This window comes from Phoca vitulina, unplaced genomic scaffold (assembly GCF_004348235.1).
Source record: "Phoca vitulina isolate PV1807 unplaced genomic scaffold, GSC_HSeal_1.0 scaffold7, whole genome shotgun sequence".
In the NCBI taxonomy this organism is placed as follows: domain Eukaryota; kingdom Metazoa; phylum Chordata; class Mammalia; order Carnivora; family Phocidae; genus Phoca; species Phoca vitulina.
In genome coordinates this window covers 60,066,235-60,090,180 of record NW_022589710.1, presented here as the reverse complement: position 1 = coordinate 60,090,180, position 23,946 = coordinate 60,066,235, and the positions used below count along the sequence as shown (strand labels likewise).

Genomic DNA, 23,946 nt, shown 5'->3' with positions numbered 1-23,946 from the left:
ACCAATGCGATTTAGATTGTTATTTTCCCTCTCTACTATTTTAGACAGTGCAATTTTCCTAATTAAATCCAAGAATGACCTAAAACCCACTATATGCTCAAGAGGGCATTACAGAGGAACAAAGAAAGTACAAGCGAGGGACCCAGACTGTGTTGGGGTGGAAAGGAAGAAACAGGAAAGGCTCCCAGCAGTTTGTAAGGGCCAATCCAGCAGGCTGGAGACCTGGGAGGGGAAGACGGAACAAAGCCGAGGGATGAACATGTGCAAGGGTGTGACGTGGAAAAGCCGAGCAAGACACTGAGAAGGCTGGTACCGCTAGAGCAGAGCGCGCACACCGGCCTGACAGAAATGTACAGAAACCTAACAGCAAAGTAGGGAGAAACCAGGTTGTGAGAGACCATGCACTGTGCTAAGGCGTCTGACAGTCACCTGGAAAGCAACGGGGACCTTGAAGAATCTTCACACAGGGTGGCAGGGTTTCCAAACTTAGATTAGAACGTGTGATTTCAGTTGTTTTTCCAATAGTGGTGGAAAGCTGTTGATTTTCCATGGTTCCACCCATGCTATCTCATATTCCTCTTGTAACTTAAACATTTGTGTAACACTGCTTGAGATGTAACCCATTTCCCAAACTTCACACATCACCATCCATCAAAAATTCTCCCTATCCTGTGTCTTTCTCCAGTGCATGTCCCTTACCCTCTTTCTCTCTTTATTTTAGATTTATTTATTTGAGAGAGTGTGAGCAAGCAGGGGGGGGAAGAGGGAGGGAGAAAGACTCTAGCAGACTCCCTGCTAACAGGGAGCCCCGTGCAGGGCTCAATCCCAGGACCCTGAGATCATGACCCGAGCCAAAATCAAGAGTCAGAGGCTAAACCAACTGAGCCACCCAAGTGTCCCCTTACCTCTCTTTAAGTGGGGAAAAAAAAGTCTTGCTCACCTTTTTAGACTTTTCACATACCTAGGTAATAAAACTGCTACTTTGCCTTTAATATTAATTCTTTTTTTTTTTTTTAAAGATTTTTATTTATTTATTTGACAGAGAGACACAGCGAGAGAGGGAACACAAGCGGGGGGGTGTGGGAGGGAGAAGCAGGCTTCCCGCAGAGCAGGGAGCCAGATGCAGGACTCAATCCCAGGACCCTGGGATCATGACCTGAGCCAAAGGCAGACGCTTAACGACTGAGCCACCCAGGTGCCCCTTTAATATTAATTCTTTAGATGTTCAATCTTTCTATTTTATACTATACTTTCAAACTATACAAGTCCTCTGTATCTTTCAAAGTGGGGTCCTCAGAAACTATCAAAGTACACGGTATGACCAGAAATGCCAAATTTATTGAGTTCTAATGATACACTGAGTTATACACAAAATACACAGTCTAATCTGGAAGAAAAGAAAAGCTTGTTTTGTTCACATACTTGATAATTTCTCCATATTCATCCCATTTAATTCTTTCTTCTGGGGCAGGAAACATAGGGTAAGACTTTTTAGCCTGTTTGAAGAAACTTCCTTTACGACTACCTTCACCTTTCATCATCAGGTCATGCTTAGTCTTATGAGCTGACGGCTGGTCAATGTCTTCCTCAACATCACTCTCATCACTGGAATCTATGTCTGCCCTAAGAGGATTGTGGAACAGATAAAGGTCATAAAGTCCCCACAAGATTTTGAATTAATATTTACAAAATTATTTTTGAATTAATTCAAGGGTAATAATTTTTTATTGGACTGATAAGTTTGTAAAATAGCATTAACTGCCGGTTAATAAATACACATTAATACTAGCACTGAAAGTGCGAACCATACTTAAAAAAATGTTTTAAATAACACAACACACTAAGGTACATCATAATCAATGGAGGAAAACACATACATACACACACACACTACAGAGGAACAAAGAAAACAATGACAGCATTGTCTGAGACTGCCTGCCAGAAACAAAGCAGTGAAGTCTGTAAACTGCTAACCATATTCCCAGGAAAAATATCATTCAAATATAAATATAAAAAGAACTTTGCCAGACTAAAAAACAAACAAACAAAAGAAAAAACACCAAAAATCTGATGGAGGTATTGCCTGCTGATATGCAGTCCATGAAACAAAAATCAAAGGAATTTCTTCAGAGAGAAGGGAGGATGATACCATGTGGCAATATGTCCACACAAGGGAGGAATAAGAACAGGAAACTAGAAATGTGTGCAATATAAGTCATTTTAAAAAATCTCTTTAAAAAATAAAATTGAGGGGCGCCTGGGTGGCTCAGTTGTTAAGCGTCTGCCTTTGGCTCAGGTCATGATCCCAGGGTCCTGGGATCGAGCCCCACATCGGGCTCCCTGCTCCGCGGGAAGCCTGCTTCTCCCTCTCCCATTGCCCCTGCTTGTATTCCTTCTCTCGCTGTGTCTCTCTCTGTCAGATAAATAAATAAAATCTTTAAAAAATAAAAAATAAAAAAAAATAAAAAATAAAAAATAAAATTGATTTTTTAAAAACAAAAAAAACTAGCACTGAAAGAACTTGGCATTCTAGCACCATTTAAAAATGTTCACAAAAATAATGAAGTCAACAGAAAATTTAAATATTTTTTTTTTAATTTAAATTCAAGTTAGTTAACATATAGTGTATTATTAGGTTCAGGGTATAGTTTAGTGATTCATCAGTCATATATAACACCCAGTGCTCATTCCATCACCTGCCCTCCTTAATGCCCATCACCCAGTTATACCATCTCAGCAACCACCTCCCCTTCAGCAACCTTCAGTTTGTTCCCTATAGTCAAGAGTCTCTTATGGTTTGTCTCTCTCTCTGTCCTTATTTTATTTTTCCTTCCCTTCCCCTATGTTCTTCTGTTTTGTTTCTCAAAGAAAATTTAAATATTTTCAAATAAACTTTTGTATCTTAGAAGTAAGTTCTTAAATTATATGTAATTTACATATAAGCTTCTGTCTGAAAATAACTCACTCTTTTGACTGCTCAAGTTTTTTTGCCGCTTCTTTCTTTAGTTTCTCTTTTTCCAAGTATTCTTCTAGTTCTTTCCCTTCAAGCTTCACACGTTTCCTCAACTAGAGAAAAACAGCAGACAGAAGGAAGCATCAGTATCAGGGGTTAGGCGGTAGGGTGTGAGATGTAGCACGTCTGTGAATTTATCATCTTAAATTTGAAATTATTCAAGTTCCCATTATATGCAATTACAGATCCTATTTAGATCAGCACCAAAATTGAGCTGCCACATTTCTAGGCTGGGTTTAATTTAAACTGGTTAAAAATCACCAATCAGGAAAAGAAAATACAGGTAAGTATTTTTATAATTTGGAGTAGGTGAGGCCTACACAGGACATAAAACCCAAAAACCACAAAGGAAAAGATGAATAAATACGGCAACATGAAAAAAAATACATTTCTTTGACATTTAAAAATCTCATAAAATTATAGGGAACGGAGAAAATTATTTACAGCACTACATGACTATCAGAAGCTCTTTTTTCCTAAGAGCTCTTCCAAATCAGTTAAGAAAAAGATGATCAACACATCAAAAAAGGACAAAACCATATATAAGCAATTTACAAAATAAGACAAATAAGTAACTAATAGCTACGAAAAGAGGTCTCATTTCACTGGTTTTTGAAAAATGCAAAATTTTTGAAATGTAATACCATATAAGATTTTATTTATTATTATTTATTTATTTGGGGGGGGTGGCTATGAGAAAGGGAGAAGCAGACTCCCCACTGAGCAGGGAACCCAACGTGGGACTCAATCCCAGAACCCTGGGATCATGACCTGAGCTGAAAGCAGATGTGTAACCACCTGTGCCACCCAGGTGCCCCTGTAATACCATTTTAAAATCTATTAGATTGGCAATGCTAATTACTATATATCTATGGGAAAATTAGCGTAACTATGGTAGAAGGCAATTTGCCATAAAAATGTGCCTGTCATTTGACATAGCATTTCTACTTCTAGGAATTTATGCTACGGAAACAATCACAAGTGTTAGGAAAAAAGTACAATTGCAGCAATGTGTGTAACAGTAAAAAACCAGACTCAACTTTAAAATCCATCAACATGGGATGATTAAATCAGTAGATCTCCCCAACTTTTTGATCTCGGGATTGTCTTAGACTCTTAAAAATTACTGAGGACCCCAAATAGTTTTTGGTTTTTTGTAGATTACGTTTATTAATGTCTACCATATCAGAAATCAAGAATGAGGAAGTTTTAAAATATTCATCTGTAAACTAAAAAATAAAATCACTGCATATTAACATTATATTTTTATAAAAGGTAATTAAATTTTCTAAAGCAAAAACAAAAAATAGTGGAAAGCACGGCATTATTTTACATTTTTGCAAGTCTCTTTAATGTCTAGCTCAATAGAAGACAGCTGGATCCTCACATCTGTTGAATTCAATCTCCTGCAATATGTTGTTTTGGTTAAAGCATATGAAGAAAATGCAGCCTCACACAGATGTATAATTGGAAAAGGGAAAAATATTTAAGTAGCATTTCCATGAATATTCCTTGGTATTACATTAAAACTCAAAAACTGGTGGTTTCTTAAAAGATTAGTTGTAATGTGGAATCTGAAACCAACAACTTTTTATACTGTTATGTTAAAATATATTGATTTATCTTGCACTTTGAATGGCTCTTTTATTTGAGCACTATCTTGTACCTACAGGCATCGGTTATTTGCAAAGTACTGGTTCACCAAGTTACACAGATCTTACAAATGTTGACAGTATTTTAAAAATCACATTTGCAAATATCACCACCAATCTCATCAGCAAAGCCTTCTAAGTTTAAGTTGTCCATTTCATGGTGATGGGCATCGCTTTCCAAAATTCTAATTTTCACTTCAAAGTTTGAATTTTATCAGATTTAGGCAACAAATGCGACCAACTGTTTTCCTTAGAGTGACAAGCTCAACTTACTCATCTTTGAGAGAATATCTGCCGAACACCCAGTCTGAGTAATCATGTCATTATTTCAAGTAAAAATGGTGTTCTGAGAAAAAAGTGGCCAGTTAACTCTATGATACAAGTGGCTTTCTTCGAGACAAACATTGTGTATTAGTATGCAACACAGGTGCTGTACGCATACTTCCCATCTTGCCATCCAGATTATTTTTAAAAACCTTTTAGTGAAAGGATTTAATAAATAACTTTTACTGCTTCGTCAAGAACATCCTTAAGAGAAACGGGCCCTCTTTTGGCACTTCGAGTATGTGCTCATGCACAGTGCAGCGGCTGCTGCTGGCTGGGGCCACGCTGGATTGACACTAAGGCACCAGCACCTCTCGCACCACTGCTTTGACTGTGCAACGTTAAATCTAGGCACAAGCGGAAAGGCAAGTAATATCTTAACATTACTATCAGAAGTAGTTTTGACCTTGGGCACTCCCTGAAAGGGTCTCAGGGACCCCCTCTCAGGGGCCCTCACACCGTATCTTGAGAACCACTGGATTCAATAATCACAGTACACATATACACGTGTGTTATTATAAGGTTACTAAAATGAATTCATTTATTTGAAAACACTTGAATGTTTATAATATAGCCATCTGTGCATGAGAAGTCAGGATAGCGGCTTCCCTCGGAGGGGAAGGATCCAGAAGGGGATGTATGAGGTACTGCCGATACGTCTTGGTCTGGGTACAGGCTAGACAGATGTGTTCAGTTTGTAAACGTGTATCACACCGTGCACTTGCACATGCACACTTCCAGCATATGTTACATGGCAATGGACACTGAAAAAAATCTGTGGAAAGTGCTGCTATTGTCTGAGATGAGGAAGACTCAGAGAAGAGTAAGTCTGGGACTAGGGGGAGGAGAAAGAGTACAATGTTTTGCATATGACCAAGTAGAGGGAAAAACTGATAGGTCATAGAGAGAGAAGGCATAATTACAGAAGAAACATCCCTACAAGGGGAGAAGGGAAAGAATCCTAAGTGTTAGTACTACTTATTAAAAAGTCAAAAACCTAATGTTTCAAGTTACAGCTCCAAATGTCCTTTTCTATTTTTTTCAAACTGAAACCGCTTTTAATATTCTTTTATTAATTCCTCAAACGGCCTATGCCTATCAACCTTAATTGAATTTCTAGTAATTATTATTTTCAAATTCAGTATTTCATATCTGATGAAACTATTTCAAGTATTTCAAAGAGCTCTTTTAATTTTTTGCTTAAAGATTTATTTCAGAGAGAGAGAGTGTGTGTGTGCACGTGGCGGGGGCGGGGGAGGCCAGAGGGAGAGGGAGAATCTCAAGCAGACTCCCTGCTGAGCACAGGAGCCTAACTCCGGACTCCATCTCACAACCTCACAACCCTGAGATTATGACCTGAGCCAAAATCAAAAAGCTGGCCGCTTAACTAACTGAGCCACCCAGGTACCCCTGAGCTCTTTTCATTTTTAAAGAAAACTCCTTGTTTCTAAGCTATTAAATAACCCAAAGGACAGTTTTTACTTTGGTATGTTTGCTCTGAATCCTTCCTCAACAATTCTGTATTTATAGTGAATGTATATGAGATTTTAGTTACTATGTTTGTGCTTTTCTTAAGTAGAGTTAAAGACTAAGGTACACTTATCACTCAGCTTCTAACAAACAACATTCCTTAACATGGCTACTAGGAAGGAAAAATAAAAAAGTCATCCACAACTGTGCCCAACTTTGGCAATTGCCCATTCAGCATCAATTGCTAGAGACTTTACAACTAGCTTTGGAAAACTGATAGATGTGATGGGTTGGTTATTAAGCAAAATGATCTTTTGGCATACTGATCACTTGGCTACTTGTTTTGCTCCCGTTAAAACGAGATAAAGCAGCAAATGCGGATACAGAAACAAGTTAGGCTATTTAGTGTGGAGAAGATAAGGGGATTCTTGTCTGACTGCTTCTACTTCTTAGCTAAGTTTGAAACAAGTTCATGTGCTATGGGTGAAGGCTGAGATGAGTTGTAGGGTATTTGAAGAGAAGGAAGGTATGAAGCTACCTAACTGGAGAGTAGGAAAACGAGTATCTTAGAGAATGTTGGGCTGGTGCTGGGTGCCCGTCTGAGATGTGAGGTCATGAATGTGAAAGGCAACCTGTCCACACGTGTTTAACACCAGTAACATAAGGTTGCTTGGGTATAGGAACAGTTAAGCAAATGGTTCAAAGTTTTGCCAGGTGAGTATAATGAACAGGAGAGTAACAGAGTTAAAGGTGTTTGTAAAATAATGATGGACCACTGACTAGAAGCTGGAGCAATGATGGATAGTACACAAATTAAAAGTCCCAATGGAACCAAAGAATTGCTGGCATGAGAGTATTAGAGCAAGTCAGCTGTAAGATCAGAGTGGGATAATTGAGATGGAGATCTTCAGGGGTAACCCGTAACAAGGTGAAGGGTATGACCATAAGAGTAGACAGTATGATTGTGGAAAGGGATGGCTAAGGTGGAATGGAGGAAAAGATCATTAAGAAACAAGGTGTCAAGGAACTAAGAGGGCCAAGGCCTTGGACAGATCACACATATGGACACTAGAGTCATCAAGAATGCAGTCCTGAGTGAGTGGACAGGAAGACTGTGGACCAGGGTTAAAGTCACCAGTGAAGGACAGAGAATGACCAAGGGATCAGTAAATGTCAGAAGGGGTCAGTGTATTGTCAAGTCTGATGGCATGACCTAGAGAGGGAAGAGAAATGGCTTGAAACCTGCAGAACAGAAAAAGGACACCTACCCCACCCAAAGTATATGAAGCATGAAAGAGAAAAAAAGAGCGTCTACTTGAGAGGCCTACAGGAAAGACTATTGTTACAAAACAGATTTCAATGAGGGAAAGGATATGAAAAGAACTTTTCAAAGAGCACTTGAGAATACAGGGTGGGTGACACCTTCTGGGCGTGGTTCCAGAGGATAACATGGAAGGCTTAAAGAATGGGACTTTCCAATAAGGAGCTCTGAAGTTTGTGCTATTAAAGGCTCTCTATTGTTACTCTGGTAAAAATCTGGAAACAATTTCATTTTTGGTCCCTGATTTCTATAAACATCATGCATGTGTCCCCCAGTTTTGTTTTGTTTTTTTAAGATTTTATTTATTTATTTGACAGAGAGAGACAGCGAGAGAGGGAACACAAGCACGGGGAGAGGGAGAAGCAGGTTTCCCGCGGAGCAGGGAACCTGCTGCGGGGCTCAATCCCAGGACCCTGGGATCATGACCTGAGCCGAAGGCAGATGCTTAACGACTGAGCCACCCAGGCGCCAACCCCCCCAAACAGTTTTAAGATAAAGTTCACATATAAGCACTTACCTCTATTTCTGTAATTTTTTCAGAAGGATTATCAATTAGGAAACGTGCTAAAGTCCCAGGAGTAGTTCTGTAAGTTAGAATGATTGAGTTTTTAGGGTCCTGACACCACTGAATGAAGAGATCCCTTGAAAATCCACATTCCAGGTCAGGCTGGCTGGCGAGTACCACTTTGGGGCTAGGTACCCGAGCCAAGTCGGAAAGACCGTGACATAAAGAGAGATGGCGAAACTGAAATGGATTATTTCTTTTGTCTTCAAAACATCTCATCAATTTGTCACTCATCCATTCTACCTAATATAGGGGGAAAGGATGACCATAATTAGAAAATACTAGATTATAACTGCAATGTCTTCCACAAAGTCTAGAAGTTCCTGGTCTGTCTTCTTTTAAGTCTTTACCACCAATGGTTCTTTAAACATGTACCATTCTGATGAGCAGCTTATTCTCTGTTCTATTCCCCATTATACCCTCCCACCCCCATAGTTCATCCCTAAAAATCCAATTTTGCATTATATTTCAGTTACAAGTCACCTTAAATCTTACTGAGAAAGCAGAGTATAAGTTTTAAATAAATATCTTACCCAAGATTGCTATTTCAAGGGAAAGAGCTTATTCAGAAAGAAGAGAAAAATGGATTCTAACATTTATATCCTATGAAGTAGGTTCTACTTTTGTCCCCATTTTACAGATTGTGATACCAAGCGTTAGAGAAGCAACTTGCCCAATCTGTAAGATGGGGACAAAAACAGAACCTACTTCATAGGATCCAGAAGGACTAAACGAAATATTCCATGTTAACACACAGAACAAGTGGTTCATTACCATTATCATCATCACCATCAACCTCTTCAACAGAAGAATAAAATCCAAAGGGCAACTAAAACATTGTTTTCCAGAAGTCCAATTTCTGTAGCAAACTGCTGTATTACAAATGACACCATGAAAACAAACCTGGGACTTGGAAAACTCCACCACATTATAGCTGACATTATTCAGGAGTGCCAGTGAGTAGACACCCAGTCCTGCATCTTTAGTTCTCCAGATCTGATCGAGGAGTTGAGCAAGTTCCAAAACTCTGCCTGCAGTGTCCACTGCTATTAATACATTTCCATCACCTCGGAGTGTTTCCAGGACATTTGCTAGAAAACAAGAATGTAAAATCCATAGAGAACATATCAATACCTTGCTGCAAAATTAAAGATGACTTAATCTCCAGTATAAAGTCTGAAATTTATAAATAAGCAATTATTAGGCCAGGTACACAATTTTAAAAATTCCACTCAGGTTATTACAACTACTTTTTATTCTGTGAATGTATCTTCATAGGAATGAAAGACAATGCCATTAATTCTCAATTTTTTTTCACTGAAAAAGTATAAATCAGTGGTCCCCAGCCCTCTTCACCCACAGTCCACATAAAAAATGACATTCATATAGTACACTGGGGCCAATTATTTACAACTTTGTTACAAATGATTCCCAAATTTATACACACAAGTACACACATTCATACTTTATTTTGTACGTACACATTTTGTGTGTATGTATGCCTACACAATAAAATATAGATCAAATTCCCTCTTCCAACAAAAGTATCTTTAGGAGTAGATTTCCTCGCTCTACATTAAAGTCGGCTTGGAAACACTTGGTAAAACCAAACTCTAGCAAAAACAAACAAAAAAACATAAGAACTAAACACCTTCTTAAAGTGAATACAACACAATACACAAACTCTGCCTTTTTTTTTTTTTTTTTTTTTAAAGATTTTATTTATTTGTCAGAGAGAGCGAGAGAGCGCGCACAAGCAGGGGGAGCGGCAGGCAGAGGGAGAAGCAGGCTCCCTGCTGAGCAAGGAACCCGATGCAGGACTCGATCCCAGAACGCTGGGATCATGACCTGAGCCGAAGGCAGATGCTCAACCGACTGAGACACCCAGGCATCCCACAAGCTCTGCTTTTTAAGTAGGTAGATGAAAGCAGTGGTTTCAAACATATTTAAAAGTAGAATCTAATTTTCCTGTTGAAATCCCATGTTGCTTATAAAAAAAGAAGGTAAAGCAGCTGGAGCCAAAGCAGAAGCAACCAGGGATGGCCCAGAGGCTCCTCTTTAGAAATGAGACTACTAGATTAGAGTGTAAGACTCCCAACACCAAAAATCAGTGGACTATTTGCATCCTCATGTATCTCCTTTGCTCATTTTTTTTTCTTTTTTTTTCCTTTGCTCATTTTTTCTTTTAGAGTATGTGTTTTTCTAATAGATTTTTTTTTAAGATTTTATTTATTTAAGAGAGAGAGAGAGAGAGAGAGAGAGAATGAGCACACAAGCAGGGGGAGCAGCAAGGGGAGAGGAAGAAACAGACTCCCTGCTGAGCAGGGAGCCTGATGCGGAACTCGATCCCAGGACCCCAGGATCATGACCTATGCCAAAGGCAGACGCTTAACTAACTGAGCCACCCAGGCGCCCTTTTTTAATAGATTTCTATGAGCTCTTTATATATTCCGGCATTCCCTAGATCTGTATCAGTGAATGCCACGTAGAGCTAGCTATGTGCTGAATGACAGGGAGAAGTCAATCTCTACACCTATCCCATAAAAGCTGAATTCAGATGAACTAAAGCATCTTTTTGTACAAAATAATGATATGGTCACATAATATTTTTTCAAAAATATTAGAGTTAGAGGCACCTGGGTGGCTCAGTCAGTTAAACATCCAACTCTTGATTTTGGCTCAAGTCATGATCTCAGGGTCGGGAGATTGAGCCCCACATGGGCTCCACACTGGGGGTGGAGGCTGCATAAGATTCTCTCTCCCTCCCTCTGCCCCTCCCCCACATCTCCCTCTCTTAAAAAAAAAAAAAAATTAGGGTTAACCAATCTCTCATGACAAGAAAAGTGTTAAACAAAATAGAAGAAACAGTAATTCATACTACCATGCACCTCCACAGAGGACATTACTATGTAATACGTACTCAGAAGCTGCTCGTCTCTCTGTTTTCTCCGAGGTTGCACATACGTAGCATTAAAGGAATCTGTGATAAGCAGGGAGGGTCTGCTTAGCATTTCCAGGGAACACCCATTTAAATGGCTATAACAAAGTTGAAGAAGAGGAGTATTACATCACTTCAAATAAACAGCTGCTTATCTCACCTAAAAAATAAGCAACTTTCTTTTAGAAGATTTTTCCTTCCCTAACTATAAAAGGACAGGTGCTCATTAATAAGAAATCTAGTACATTAAAAAAAAAAAAATAGGAAAATTAAGATTTTCCAGAGTTCCATCACTCAGAGAAATCGATATAATATTTTGGTATACATCCTTCTAAGCATATAAATACACTTTTCTTTTTTTTTTTTTTAAGATTTTATTTATTTATTAACAGAGAGAGAGACAGCGAGAGAGGGAACACAAGCAGGGGGAGTGGGAGAGGGAGAAACAGGCTTCCCGCGGAGCAGGGAGCCCGATGCTGGCTCGATCCCCGGATCTTGGGATCGTGACCTGAGCCAAAGGTAGACACTTAACCAACTGAGCCACCCAGGCGCCCCCAAATACACTTTTCTAAGCATATATATGTGAATATATTTTACAAAACCGGTATCTCATGTATATGCCTCTATACTCAGTTCTATACCCTGGTTTTCTCCCATGACACTAAAACTGGTTTCTAAATCTATTTTTTAACAATTGTAAAAACCTCTTACTGTGTATTTTATCTGATCACTTCCCTTTGTTTAGGTTACTTTTCTCATCATTATAAATAATCTCAAAGAACATTTTTGCAAAAAACTTTGATTGCATTTCTGACTGTTTCTTTAGGCCACATTCCTAGAATATTTACTACAATACACAATTTTGCTAAATGGCTTTCCAGAAAGATTTAACCTTTTTCAGAAAGCTCTACCTTTTCCAGAAAGAATGAGCAACTCACTATTTCCTAGAAGAATACTACCATTTAAACATCATTTTAAGGATATTTAATTTTAAAAAGAATTACCATTTAAAGTTTCTTACTTTATAACTTTTGTCCATGTTGTAACTGGCATCTTTTTGATTGGTTAATACCTGGTCTTATACACGTAAGTCTTTAGCCAACATGCTGCAAATATTTTCCCTATTTTATTGGTCTTTAGTTTACTGTTTCAGATGTTTTGAATCTGTATGTAATCAAATCTATCAGAGTTTTCCTTTGTAACTTGATCCGCTGCCTTTACACTCACAAACTCTTATCAGAGATTAGACTCACCCATACGGTTTCATTTTCTATTTAATTCTAATCCATCTGAAATTTATTTGTTATGTGGTAAAAAACAAACAAGAAAAACCACAAACTGACTTTTTCCCAAAATGTTTGAATACCATTTACTCGAATATCCATACTTTCCTCATTAATCTGTGATTACAAGAGCCTAAAACTTATTAGTCTTATATACTTCTAAATAGAATGATACAAAAGATCTTGAGGCTACTGTAATCTCATACAAAATAACTATGAACTTAATGTACAGAAATTACAAAAGAAGCCTCTATGAAACTAAACGCCAAAACAATTTTATAGTAATGCTGTGAGTAGAAAACGAAGTATTTAAAATTACAACTACTGTGTCCCTTTTAAAAGGAGTTTGACTTTAAATATAGTTATATCATAATTACTAACTTTACAAAAAAAAAAAAACCCACAAAGGTCCTCAAATAACAGGTCAAGTAGCATATAAAATATAATTTTACGTACAAAAATTAATCTCCTTTGCAACATCTCCAGAGAGTTATCTGTTTTACAGACTGAATACTTACAGGTCAGTTTTTAAAATACATTATCTCTTATATCAAAGTTTCCCCTCACAATGCAAAAAATTCACTATTTGAGGCCTTTAAGTAGTTCTAGATTTCTAGTTAAAAAAAAAAAAAAAGAACTTTTTAGTTTAATTTTCCCTCCAAAGAATGAAACAATACCAACTGCATTTCCATTAGCTTTTGTCTGGATATACCTACATCTCCCTCTTGTGGTTAAAGTCAACTGCATACACAATTTCTTCTTCTCCATCTTTGACTATTTTCCATATTGTTCCACCTATCATATGACCAGCTGGCAGAGGTGTGATAGACAAGCCATGTCCTTTACCTATGTCAATAAGAGAGAGACAATACTCAGATTTCTTTTACAAGCCTAAAGAAAGCTTATTTATTTGTAAACTATTTTTAATAGCTAATATATGCAGTGATACAAAATCCCAAAGTAAAAAGGCAAACACTGAAAATGCAAGTCTCACTCTTCTGTCCCCCAGCTACTCCATTCCCTCACTGTAGACAAACTCTCTTGTCATTTTGTTATGAATGCTTGCAGACGTATCTGTGTTCATAAACTGAAATATTATAAAGAGATTGGATTTAAAAGCCAGTACCCTATTAAATTACTTAATATGAACGAATAAATTTGAATATTTATTCGGTACACACACAATCAAATGTTTCCATTTTTGCTAACCTGAAATTGACAGAGTAACAATACAAATCTCATGGTAAAAAATTTATCCTATAGAAAAATTAAGTACAAGCCAAACTGTTGTGACATTGTTATTTCTTGGTCAAATCATCAGAGTACACCATGGCACCATTTTCTCAATTTCAACGCAAGGCTTCATATTTAATCTCCCTCCACAGATGAGAAATCTATACTTAACAGAGGACTTCCTGACCTAATTAAGTAATAAACTTCTTAATACCCAATTCTAGAATTCAGTTATCTTCTACTATGCTGCCAAGGCACTGCATTTCCTTCAAGACCTCAATCACTACATTTAGTCATCTGAGCCCCTCAACCATGAACCCCTAGGAGGAGGATCTGGCACGTTACCTTTGTGCACCATACACAGTAAACACTAAATAAGTCATTCCCGAGTTAAATGTGAAAAGGCTTGAGCTATTAACATTGTGTTAGTATTTAATCTGGAATGTTTTAAAATCCAAATGACTTGGGAGAAGTTCAGAGTTCCATATGAGAACATGCTAATCTTTTCTTTTTCAGACCACAGTGCCTATGATTTTTACTACAAATTCCCCTTGTACTTTTCAAAATCAGTTAAACCCCCTTAGTCCAATTACTTACTATTGGAATCATTTTTTACCTTTCAAATTCACAATCTGAGAAAATTTTAACTGCTGTATTTTATCAAAGGCTGCATCCACATCATCTAACGTGAAGAGTGTAAAGTCTTCTGTATTGTGTCGAGACTAAAAGAAGCACATAAATCAGAGGTTAAACATGATCACTACAGGAGTGTAAAAAGCAGTTTTTAATTGCTTGAGTTACCTGGTAAAGATCATACATGAACATCTGTCCCATTTTATAAACAGGAATGGTCGCGTAGATAGCACAGTTCAGACCCAGCTTCCCGACGGCATACGGGAGAGCACCAAGATGAAGAGGATCGGGGTGGGACAACAGTACTGCATCAACTTGGTGAACATGCCTAGGAGAATACGATCAAAATGGCTTCTCAATTTCTCCAATCTCGTTTTTAAGAGTAAAGACTAGGCTGGGGTAAAAGAGCAAAAGAGCTGAAATTATGATACCTAGCAATACCAGTTATTACTACCCCGTCCTGCATAGATATCAAAAGTATGGTATGTGTTGCACAAAACAGAGGATGTCTATACACATAAAAAAAGAAAAAAGAGAATCAGTAGATACCACACATAAGCTGATTGTGAATGGCTGTTTCATATACTATTAAAGTTCAAGAACTCAACTTGAAATTTCAGAAATTGTTAGGGAGAGGATATTTAAATGGCCATATATTTATTATGGATTTTTGCCTCTGCTTTTTAGCATGGTGACTGATAGCATATTCACTATAGTGAAACTTCAATTAATAAAGCATATGGTCTCACTGACAGAAGAAATTAGAAAAAAAAGTTTTGCTAAAAGTTCTCAGTTTTTAAATATTTAAGTTCTCTTTCCTTCCATACTTAGTACAATACTACAAGCATTAAGTGAATTTTTCTTTGATAGATTAGTATCCTTTTGTATCTCATGGTCATTATTCTGGGCACCAAAGCTCAATATGAAGGATCAAAAGACATAGAAAGTAAGCTAATGTGATCTGATGGCAGACTTTTCACATGGAAGGTTTTTCCTCTCTTCAAATTCTTACACAATTATTCTTCTCTAAAATTATGGTGCAAAAAATCTCTACTGGGATCCATTAGCCAAGTAACACTTAACATTTTACTGAATTTCAATAAACACAGTTTATAATGCAATCAAAACTTTACAAATGGAAACAGTCACTATTTGGCTCTTTGGAGTAAGTAAAACTAAGTCTTTTACTATAAATCAAAATAGAGGAAAGAAAGCAAATACTGTATATCATCAAGATGGTATTACAGTGTAGAAAAGAGAAGTTCATTTAATAAAAGTCTAGAAATATGAAAAGTAACTTACTTCCTCAGGGAATCTATAATATCCATAGAAAAGTGCTCATCCCAGCCACAGTCCAACAGAAATCTAAACTCATCAACTTGCAGAAGATAGCAAAGAGCAGACTCTTCTTGAACCCCAGAGAGGGTAGTTAATTTGATAATAGATGTCATTTTTGGTCCAAAAACAATCCAAAAAGTCTTCTCAAAAGAAATAAAAACATAATTAAAAATACATCATAGTCTAACAAACAACGTACAAATTAACATTGCATCAGGTTTCTAAGTGGGCAGAAATTCCATAAACATATCTGAGAGAGAGCAAGAGAGAGAGCATGAGCAGGGGGAGGGGCAGAGGGAGAAGCAGACTCCATGCTGAGGAAGGAGCCCGATGCAGGGCTCGATCCCAGGACCCCGGGATCATGACCTGAATTGAGAGGCAGACACTCAACTGACTGAGCCACCCAGGCGCCCCAGAAAGCAAACACTTTAAAGACCTATTTCCATCATTGCTAAATTTCAAAGTACAAACATGATCTTATGTACTCTTGTTTACAATGAGTCCTTCAGTGGCTCCCAGTGTGGCTTAATGAAAAGCAGTAGACATGGGGCGCCGGGGTGGCTCAGTCTGCCGTCTGCCTTCGGCTCAGGATCCAGCCCTGCATCTGGCATCAGGCTCCCTGCTCTGCGGGAAGCCTGCTTCTCCCTCTCCCATTCCCCCTGCTTGTGTCCCCCTCTCGCTGTGTCTCTGTCAAATAAATAAATAAAATCTTTAAAAAAAAAAAAAAAAAAAGAAAAGCAGTAGACTTTAGAATCAGTTTCAGATTTGAAACTACTACTAATTAAGCAATTAATTAACCTTTCCTCACTTATGTATTCCAGCCTATAAACATGAGTATTAATAACACACATAAAACGGAGCGCCTTGGCATAGTTGGTTAAGCATCCGACTCTTGGTTTCGACTCAAGTAGGGATCTCAGGGTCATGAGGTTAAGAGTCCCGCATCTGGCTCCGTGCTCAGTGCAAAGTCTACTTAAAACTTTCCCTCTGCTCCTCCCCACTCCACCCTCACCACCCCCCAGTGCACACTCTCTCTCCCTCTCTAAAATAAATCAATCAATCTCATGGGGCACCTGGGTGGCTTAGTCGGTTAAGCGTCTGCCTTCGGCTCAGGTCATGATTCCAGGGTCCTGGATCTAGCCCTGTGTGGGGCTCCCTGCTCATCGGAGAGCCTGCTTCTCCCTCTCCTCCCTGCTCGTGCTTTCTCTATCTCTGTTGCTCTCTCTCTCTCTCTCAAATAAATAAATAAAATCTTTAAAAATAAATAAATAAATCTTTAATATAATACACATAAAAAGGATGCTGGAAGATTTCAAATAATGTGTAAATTACCTAGAATAGAGACTACCAAGTTCCTCAATATATAAATAGATAATTAATGAACTCATTCTTCAAGGTGAATCTGTGCTTCCTTTATTTTTCTCTGTGATGGCAATGATTTCATTGCATTACAATGATTAGCTTTCATGTCTCTCTCTCCTATTAGACCAGGGGTCCTTAAATAGACCCCCTTGAGAATCTGATAAAAAGCTGTGGACTGTTCCTTCTCCCCTCAGTCGTCAAAAAACAAACACATAGAAATCCACATACTTTTCAGGCATTGAATGTTAAAAATGCTTGCGCTGGAAAGTAAGCAACTAAAAAAACAAGAGGTAAAATCTCATGTTTGCAATTCCTAAAAGAGAACCTGACACACGGTAGGTGCTCAACATGTATTTGATGGAATTTATGTTGGGATGCCTACTGTATATATTTCAAGGAGATATAACATGAGCACATCTATTGGGATTTAAGACCTAGAATTGCATGCTATTAAACAGATGTTACAAAAACATTCATTAGCGAAGTACAGCTCCTCAGCAATATTTCAGATCTTAGCTCCTTGAAGTAAATTAGCCTTCCCTGGCCAACTATGCAAGTAGGAGAGGTCACGCATACCTGATGGTCTCTTACCAGCTACCCAAGGTCCTATCAACAAAGTCAGGTAAACTGTCACCTTTCATGACAATGTGTCAGGAGACCAATCCCACCACATTTCCCATCCTTTTTCTCCCCAGTCACAGGCAAAGACCCAAGACTCCTGGGTTGTTCATTATCACTGATGTGCACATCTGCCAGTCGGATCCACTCCTCTACTTTCTATCCCTCCCAAGTCCTTCCAGTATGTCCTCTGGAACGACGCTGCTTACCCTCACCCGAAACTGCACCTCTTCCCTGAAGGTTCTCTTTCTTCACCTGATAACCTTCACAGGAACTGTTTCTCCTGCAGCTTTTCAAGGGTTTCTTCCTTGTATCCCCTGTGCCTCTGAAGCAGGAAGTCTGTGCTCCTTGCTCCTCACTGCAGCTTCCAAACCAGATCTTCTCCTTCCTCCTCCAAATACTCCGGGCCCTCCCAGATAGTTCACTAGGAACCTTCCCTCTTCCCTCTTCACTGCTGGCATAGGTTAATCGGACCTCGTTCCCTGAGGACTTTAGTACCTGATTTCGGTCTTCCTCAGTAACTCCGCTACAGACTCTAATCCCCTTTCTCACTTCCAATAACCTCGTCTCACTTCAGCCTCCCACCACCACGGTTATGCCCTGAACCTCATCACCCCTGAGCTGCACCATTTCCAAATGTTCACCTTCTGGCGTCTCATGCTCTCACTCCCGCCTTGCTTACTCAGTAATCCCACCTCGAACATCCTTTGGCCTCACCAAATCTCTAACCCCCCGACTGCTCTTTCACCCTCTCCTGTCTCCATTCATGTCCTTCCTGTTGATCCACAATCCACCATGAGTATCTTGCAAACACGATCAAGTATCTGGCTGCTCTAGTCCTTCCTTGTACCAGCCTGGCAAAACCCCAACCCTGACTGACTCCAGTCCTTCACTTTGCCTATTCCAGAAACTGAATGTTGCCAGAGAAAAAACAAACAAACAATCCCACCACTGTGCTACTTACTCTTTAAATTCATGGTCAAAAATCTCAAATGGAAAAAATATATATACATATAACAAACAGGCACTAAGCACTAGCTATCAATCTAAGTTTTTGTAGTAGGTTGACTATCTCTGAGATTATGATTTCACATCACCTCTTCTCTGCTCAAGCATCATGCACCACTCCCTCCACCCTACTCTCAGCTGATCATCTCACCTCATTCTTCAGTTAGAAAACAAAGTCATTAGACAGTAACCCATTCTCCAATACCAATTCTATTAATGTATCTGCATGAACACTGTTGTGTCTCTGATTACAAGGAATCAATGGCGCTGCTCTCATCCAAGGCCAATCCCCATGAGTACTCTGGATCCCATTCTCATTTTTTTACCTTCTAGAGGACTGAACCTCTTCAGTCATTCCCTCTTTTCCCTGCAATATCCATGTATCATTGATGTACCATTCCTATTAGCATACGCAGATCCTCTAGAATTCTCCAATTTAAAAGAACCCTCTCTTAATCCTACAATCCCCTGCAAGTACTTCATCACTTCTATGCTCCCCTTTCACAGCAAGTTCTCAGAATATTTGTCCACAAATGTGTCTCTACTTTCTCGCCTCCCATTCAGACTCCCAAAGCTAGCATCTTCCTCCACCAGCCTACCAGAAGTGCGTTCACCGGGGCGCCTGGGTGGCTCAGTCGTTAAGTGTCTGCCTTCAGCTCAGGTCATGGTCCCAGGGTCCTGGGAATCAAGCCCCACATTGGGCTCCCTGCTCAGCAGGAAGCCTGCTTCTCCCTCTCCCACTCCCCCTGCTTGTGTTCCCTCTCTTGCTGTGTCTCTGTCAAATAAATACATAAAATCTTGAAAAAAAGTGCTTTCATCAAGGTCACTGACCAACCTCTATGCAATTTAAGCCAATGGGCATTTATTTCTCTGGCCTCAACTGGCAGAAATCATAGCAACATTCAGTAGAAGTAAGTGTTCGGCCTCCTTGAAATGCTCTCCTCCCTCTGCTTCCGTGTCAACCCTCTCCTGGTTTTCCTTGTATCTAACTCGTCACTCCCCCATCTCCCTTGTTAGTTACTTTCTTTAACCTCTAAATGTGGCAGTGCTCTTCAGTAGGACTTATTTCTTTCTTTCCAGGTAATCTCACCAGTTCCACAGCCATAAGTATCATCTGATCTCTGATGGCATCATCCTTGAGTCCTTCCTTTCCTTTGTATCCCACATCCAATCTATCGGTAAGTGCTGCATTTTTACCTCCATCCTATTTCTCAAATTTCTTTCTATCTCCATTGTCACTAAGATCTCTAGCTAGTTTGTATATTTTCCCTGCCTCAAATTTATTCTGAGATGGTTTTCTAACAACTCTAAAGTCCTTCCCTACCTGTTACATCCTGCAACATCACTCCATTTCCCTCAAAATACTGCTCTCTATACCTGCTACTTATTTACTTGCTTTGCCCACCCCCATCTCTCCTCCTCACCCCAGCACTAGATCATGGACTCCATGCAAAAATAGACCTTATCTATTTTGGTCACAGTTATCCTCCAATGCCTCCATAGTGCCTAACACATAGCAGAGGGTCAATAAAAGCTTCTTAAATGAATGAAGTATGGCTCGTGTCAAATGAGCTTAGTGCCCTTACCGCACCATTAACAGTTACCTATTTATATGCACTTCCCTTTGCTTGTGAGAGCTCTCTTGAGTGTAAGACCAGGCTTGATCCATTTTTGTATCCTTACTATATTAGCACATGTTTTAAACACATAGCAGTTGTTCAGTAAAGAACTGATGAAACAAGTAAGTTAAAATTAAAAATATATTGGCTTAGCATGTTCCTATTTGTGAGGTATGAGAAATACAAAGATATTAATTCTCCAATTTGATGAAAATCATTTATAAATACAATTTTGGAAAGGATCTACTAAAAATTCTCCCTGCCGAAAAGTTTCCTGTACGATAATTATATTAATGGCCTAAGAGAAACTCTTTTTTACTCAAATCCACCTTAACTTCCACTTTCTTTAGATTATGAAGTGAAAATACGAAAGATCTTGCAGACAGAAGTAAATGAGTTCATGTTAAACCTTTTTGCACACAGACTCAGATTTCAATAGGTGAAGATATTTTTAATACAATTGCTCATAACATAATAAAGCTGTATCTTTATTAGACACATTCATTACTTACTGATATCTCAGTTGTACATAGGATGAAACACCATGAATTCAAGGGAAGAGTTCTTTATAAATCTAAAAAATAAAAAAATGAGAGTCTGATGAATGTGGTACAACAGAGTCACTTTTAATTATGGTGTTTAACTTCTATGTCGTGCCCTAAGATGAACATCACAAGCAGCAGCAAGTAGTATAATAAATGGTCCTTTTTTAAAAAAGAAACTTGTCATAATTTTAGGAAGCTAAAGCTTACATAAAACAGAGATAATAAAAGGATAATAAAAGACAAAAATAATGTACCAAATTGGTTATAATCATGAGCTAAAATATGCAGTTTAGGAAATAAGATTTTAAAAACTGACATTAGCGTATGTTATTGAAAAGCATAAAAGAGGTGGGATCTTAAATTACTTGTTAAGGATTAGTAGGACCTGAGTAGAAAGAGACAAAAAGAAAAGGTATTCAAAACAGGGGAATAACATGATCAAAGGCACATAAAAACTGACAGAGTTTTAGTGGAAAAACCAGCCGAACACACCTTCATATAAGCAAAAAAATGAAAAAAAAGTACTGAATAGAAAAGGGCCAGATAATGGAAGGTCTTGGACTCTGGACCTCGTTCTTCAGGCAACAAACATTTTAAGATCCATTTTGAAGTAAGATGACATAATACAGGAAATTCCGTATTTTAGGAAAATGAGCTGGTGGGTCTGATCGATTAGATAAGATACAGAAAGCAAGGAGATCAAAAGGAAGAGTATTTAGCAGACCACTTCCTCCTTCCAACTTTGCTGGTTCTATTTTGAGACTAAATTCCTCTAGCCTCAGGTGTATTTTATAATCGTATGACATGAATTCATTAGTCCTTATCTAAGTAACCAAAGCTTGAAACTCTACATTTGATTCCTTCCTTTACTTCTTCTTGAATAGTCTGTTACCAACTCCTGATTATTTTTCCCTCAAAATGCCTCACCTGTGTATCATCCCCTTTCCCTTCCTACCACCAGTACCTTAAAGCAGGGCCTCATTACCTTATATTTGGGTTTCTCTGTTTCTCTCCCTCCAGCCTTTCCTCCTTCATCTCAACCTAAACACGACTGTCAGATTAATCTTCAGAAACACCCCTCCACATATTAACCCTTGCTCAGAAATCTCTGAAGGCTTCTCACTGCTTGAAAAAACAAAAACCTGAATGCCTTAACTGGCAATGGAGGGCACCAGCAAGCTGCTGACATCACTGCTCACCACGGTCTCAAGGCCCAGCTCAAATTGCACCTCCATACAAATTCCTTTATCATTAGTCTAGACTACATCGAATCTGCCCAACAAAAATATAATGCAAGCCACAAATGTAATTAAATTTATTTTTCATAGCACATTGAAAAGTTTTACAGGTGAAATTAATTTTAATATACTTTATTGAGCCCAACACATTCAAAATATTATCATTTCAGTATGTAGCCATTATTATTGAGATATTTTACATTGTTTTTCATACCAAGTCTTTGTCCAGTGTGTATTTTATATTTACAGCACATCTCAATTCAATCTAACCACAATTTCAAGGGCTCAACAGCTACATGCAGCTTGTGGCTACTGTAATAGCACAAATCTAGACTCTAAAATCAATGCTTCGTATGGTACAGCATTCCGCTCTCTCACTCCTTAAGGTGCAGGTTGGCACCATTCTATTTTTATGTACATATTTTAGGGTTGATTTTAATGGTATCATCATCCATTTAGTTTCCTGGACCAAAAACTCTGGAGTCACCCTCCCTCCACCAAACTGCAGCAACCCATTGAATCCTATTTGACATTTCAGAAAGGTCTTTCTTACACCCTTCACTATCCTATTTCAATTGAGGCAATCATTACCTTACCTCAATGACTACAATTTCCTCTTATCTAGTTTTCCTGTTCCAAGTTGATCCTCCATACAGCTGTCAGAGACCACCCTAAAAAAAACAAATATACTCATGCCCTTTCCTTGTGCATAGTATGCACCTTCTAACAAATAAAATCTAAACTCCTTAGCTGGAAATCAAAGTCCTTCACAAGTTGCTCTCAATCTCCCTCTTCCTTCACCAACCACCCTTGCACTGCATGCTCAAGCACATTTATCTTCCCACTCTCCCTCCGTATGCCAAAACTGCTCAAGTTTCTGCATCCAGGAATGACCTTCTCCTGAGCCTCATAAATTCCTTTTGACCCTTCAAAACCCAGCTGAAATATTTATTCCTTTATGAAGCTTTTTTGGTGGCCTCAGGAGGTTTGTTTGTTTTTTTACCTAACACAAACTGCGTACCAAGAATATTTATTGAATGGATGCTGAAATGTATAGGCTAAGAGCAAAAGCGATCATCTTTGTATCGCCAAATTCAAGCACAGCACTCAAAGCAACACACATGTGTGCTTAAAGAATGAACCCGAACCAGACCATCAATTCCTTCCTGACGGATACTACTTCATCTCAATTATCTCTCAGTTACTCGCTCTCTCAATAATGACCTTGCATGTTGCTGACAGCGAAAGGGAACTAGGCAAAATCCAACGGAAAACGAAGGAATCTGGGTTGGCCCTCGAGCTCACGAAGACCAAAAAGTCTTTTCCTGGTCCGTTCGGGAAGAGAATTGGTTTCCTAAAAAAAATCACAGGGGATATAAGATAAAAAATTAGGGGATGCGCAATGGATAACTCATGTTCGGCTGGTGACAGGAGGCCAGACTTGCCGGGGTTAAGGCTAGTCTGACCTCGTTTACTTAAGAGCATGTAATAATACAGAGTGATGGAAGCGCTTGAGGGCAAAAGGAGCCTGGAGGGCTGGGGCGCTGGGGGGGTGGGGTGGGTGGGGAGCGGGAGGCCGAGACCATTTTAATAAAACACGGTTAACAGCTCAAAAGGTCCCTGGGAATCGACTAACTAAAAAAGAACGCCTACTTTGTGCCCAGGGCTTAGCAGCCTCGTGGTCTCTGAAGCCGAGACCACGGAAGACCCCCAGCGAGGCGGCTAAAAACACAGCAACCACGAGGGCCAAAGGCGCCGAAGCTGGCGTCGGATTAACTCCTCCAGC

General features: G+C 38.9%; 1 protein-coding gene across 5 annotated transcripts in view; it reads right to left on the bottom strand.

Annotated features, from left to right (window-relative positions):
- CPSF2 (cleavage and polyadenylation specific factor 2) overlaps window positions 1-23,946 on the bottom strand; it is a 32,855-nt gene that overhangs the window by 8,483 nt on the left and 426 nt on the right. For 2 of the 5 annotated variants that reach the window (XM_032405808.1, XM_032405809.1), the window contains exons 2-12: window positions 23,385-23,514; window positions 20,890-20,951; window positions 15,735-15,910; window positions 14,601-14,760; window positions 14,416-14,521; window positions 13,283-13,412; window positions 11,266-11,381; window positions 9,249-9,436; window positions 8,298-8,588; window positions 2,966-3,066; window positions 1,423-1,623 (exon numbers count right to left, since the gene is read on the bottom strand). In XM_032405808.1, the coding sequence (XP_032261699.1) occupies window positions 1,423-1,623; window positions 2,966-3,066; window positions 8,298-8,588; window positions 9,249-9,436; window positions 11,266-11,381; window positions 13,283-13,412; window positions 14,416-14,521; window positions 14,601-14,760; window positions 15,735-15,883 (1,442 nt within the window). In that variant the 5' untranslated portion in view covers window positions 15,884-15,910; window positions 20,890-20,951; window positions 23,385-23,514. Of the gene's footprint in view, window positions 1-1,422; window positions 1,624-2,965; window positions 3,067-8,297; window positions 8,589-9,248; window positions 9,437-11,265; window positions 11,382-13,282; window positions 13,413-14,415; window positions 14,522-14,600; window positions 14,761-15,734; window positions 15,914-20,889; window positions 20,952-23,384; window positions 23,515-23,946 lie in introns of all 5 variants that reach the window. The other 3 variants (XM_032405810.1, XM_032405811.1, XM_032405807.1) reach the window with 3 other exon arrangements.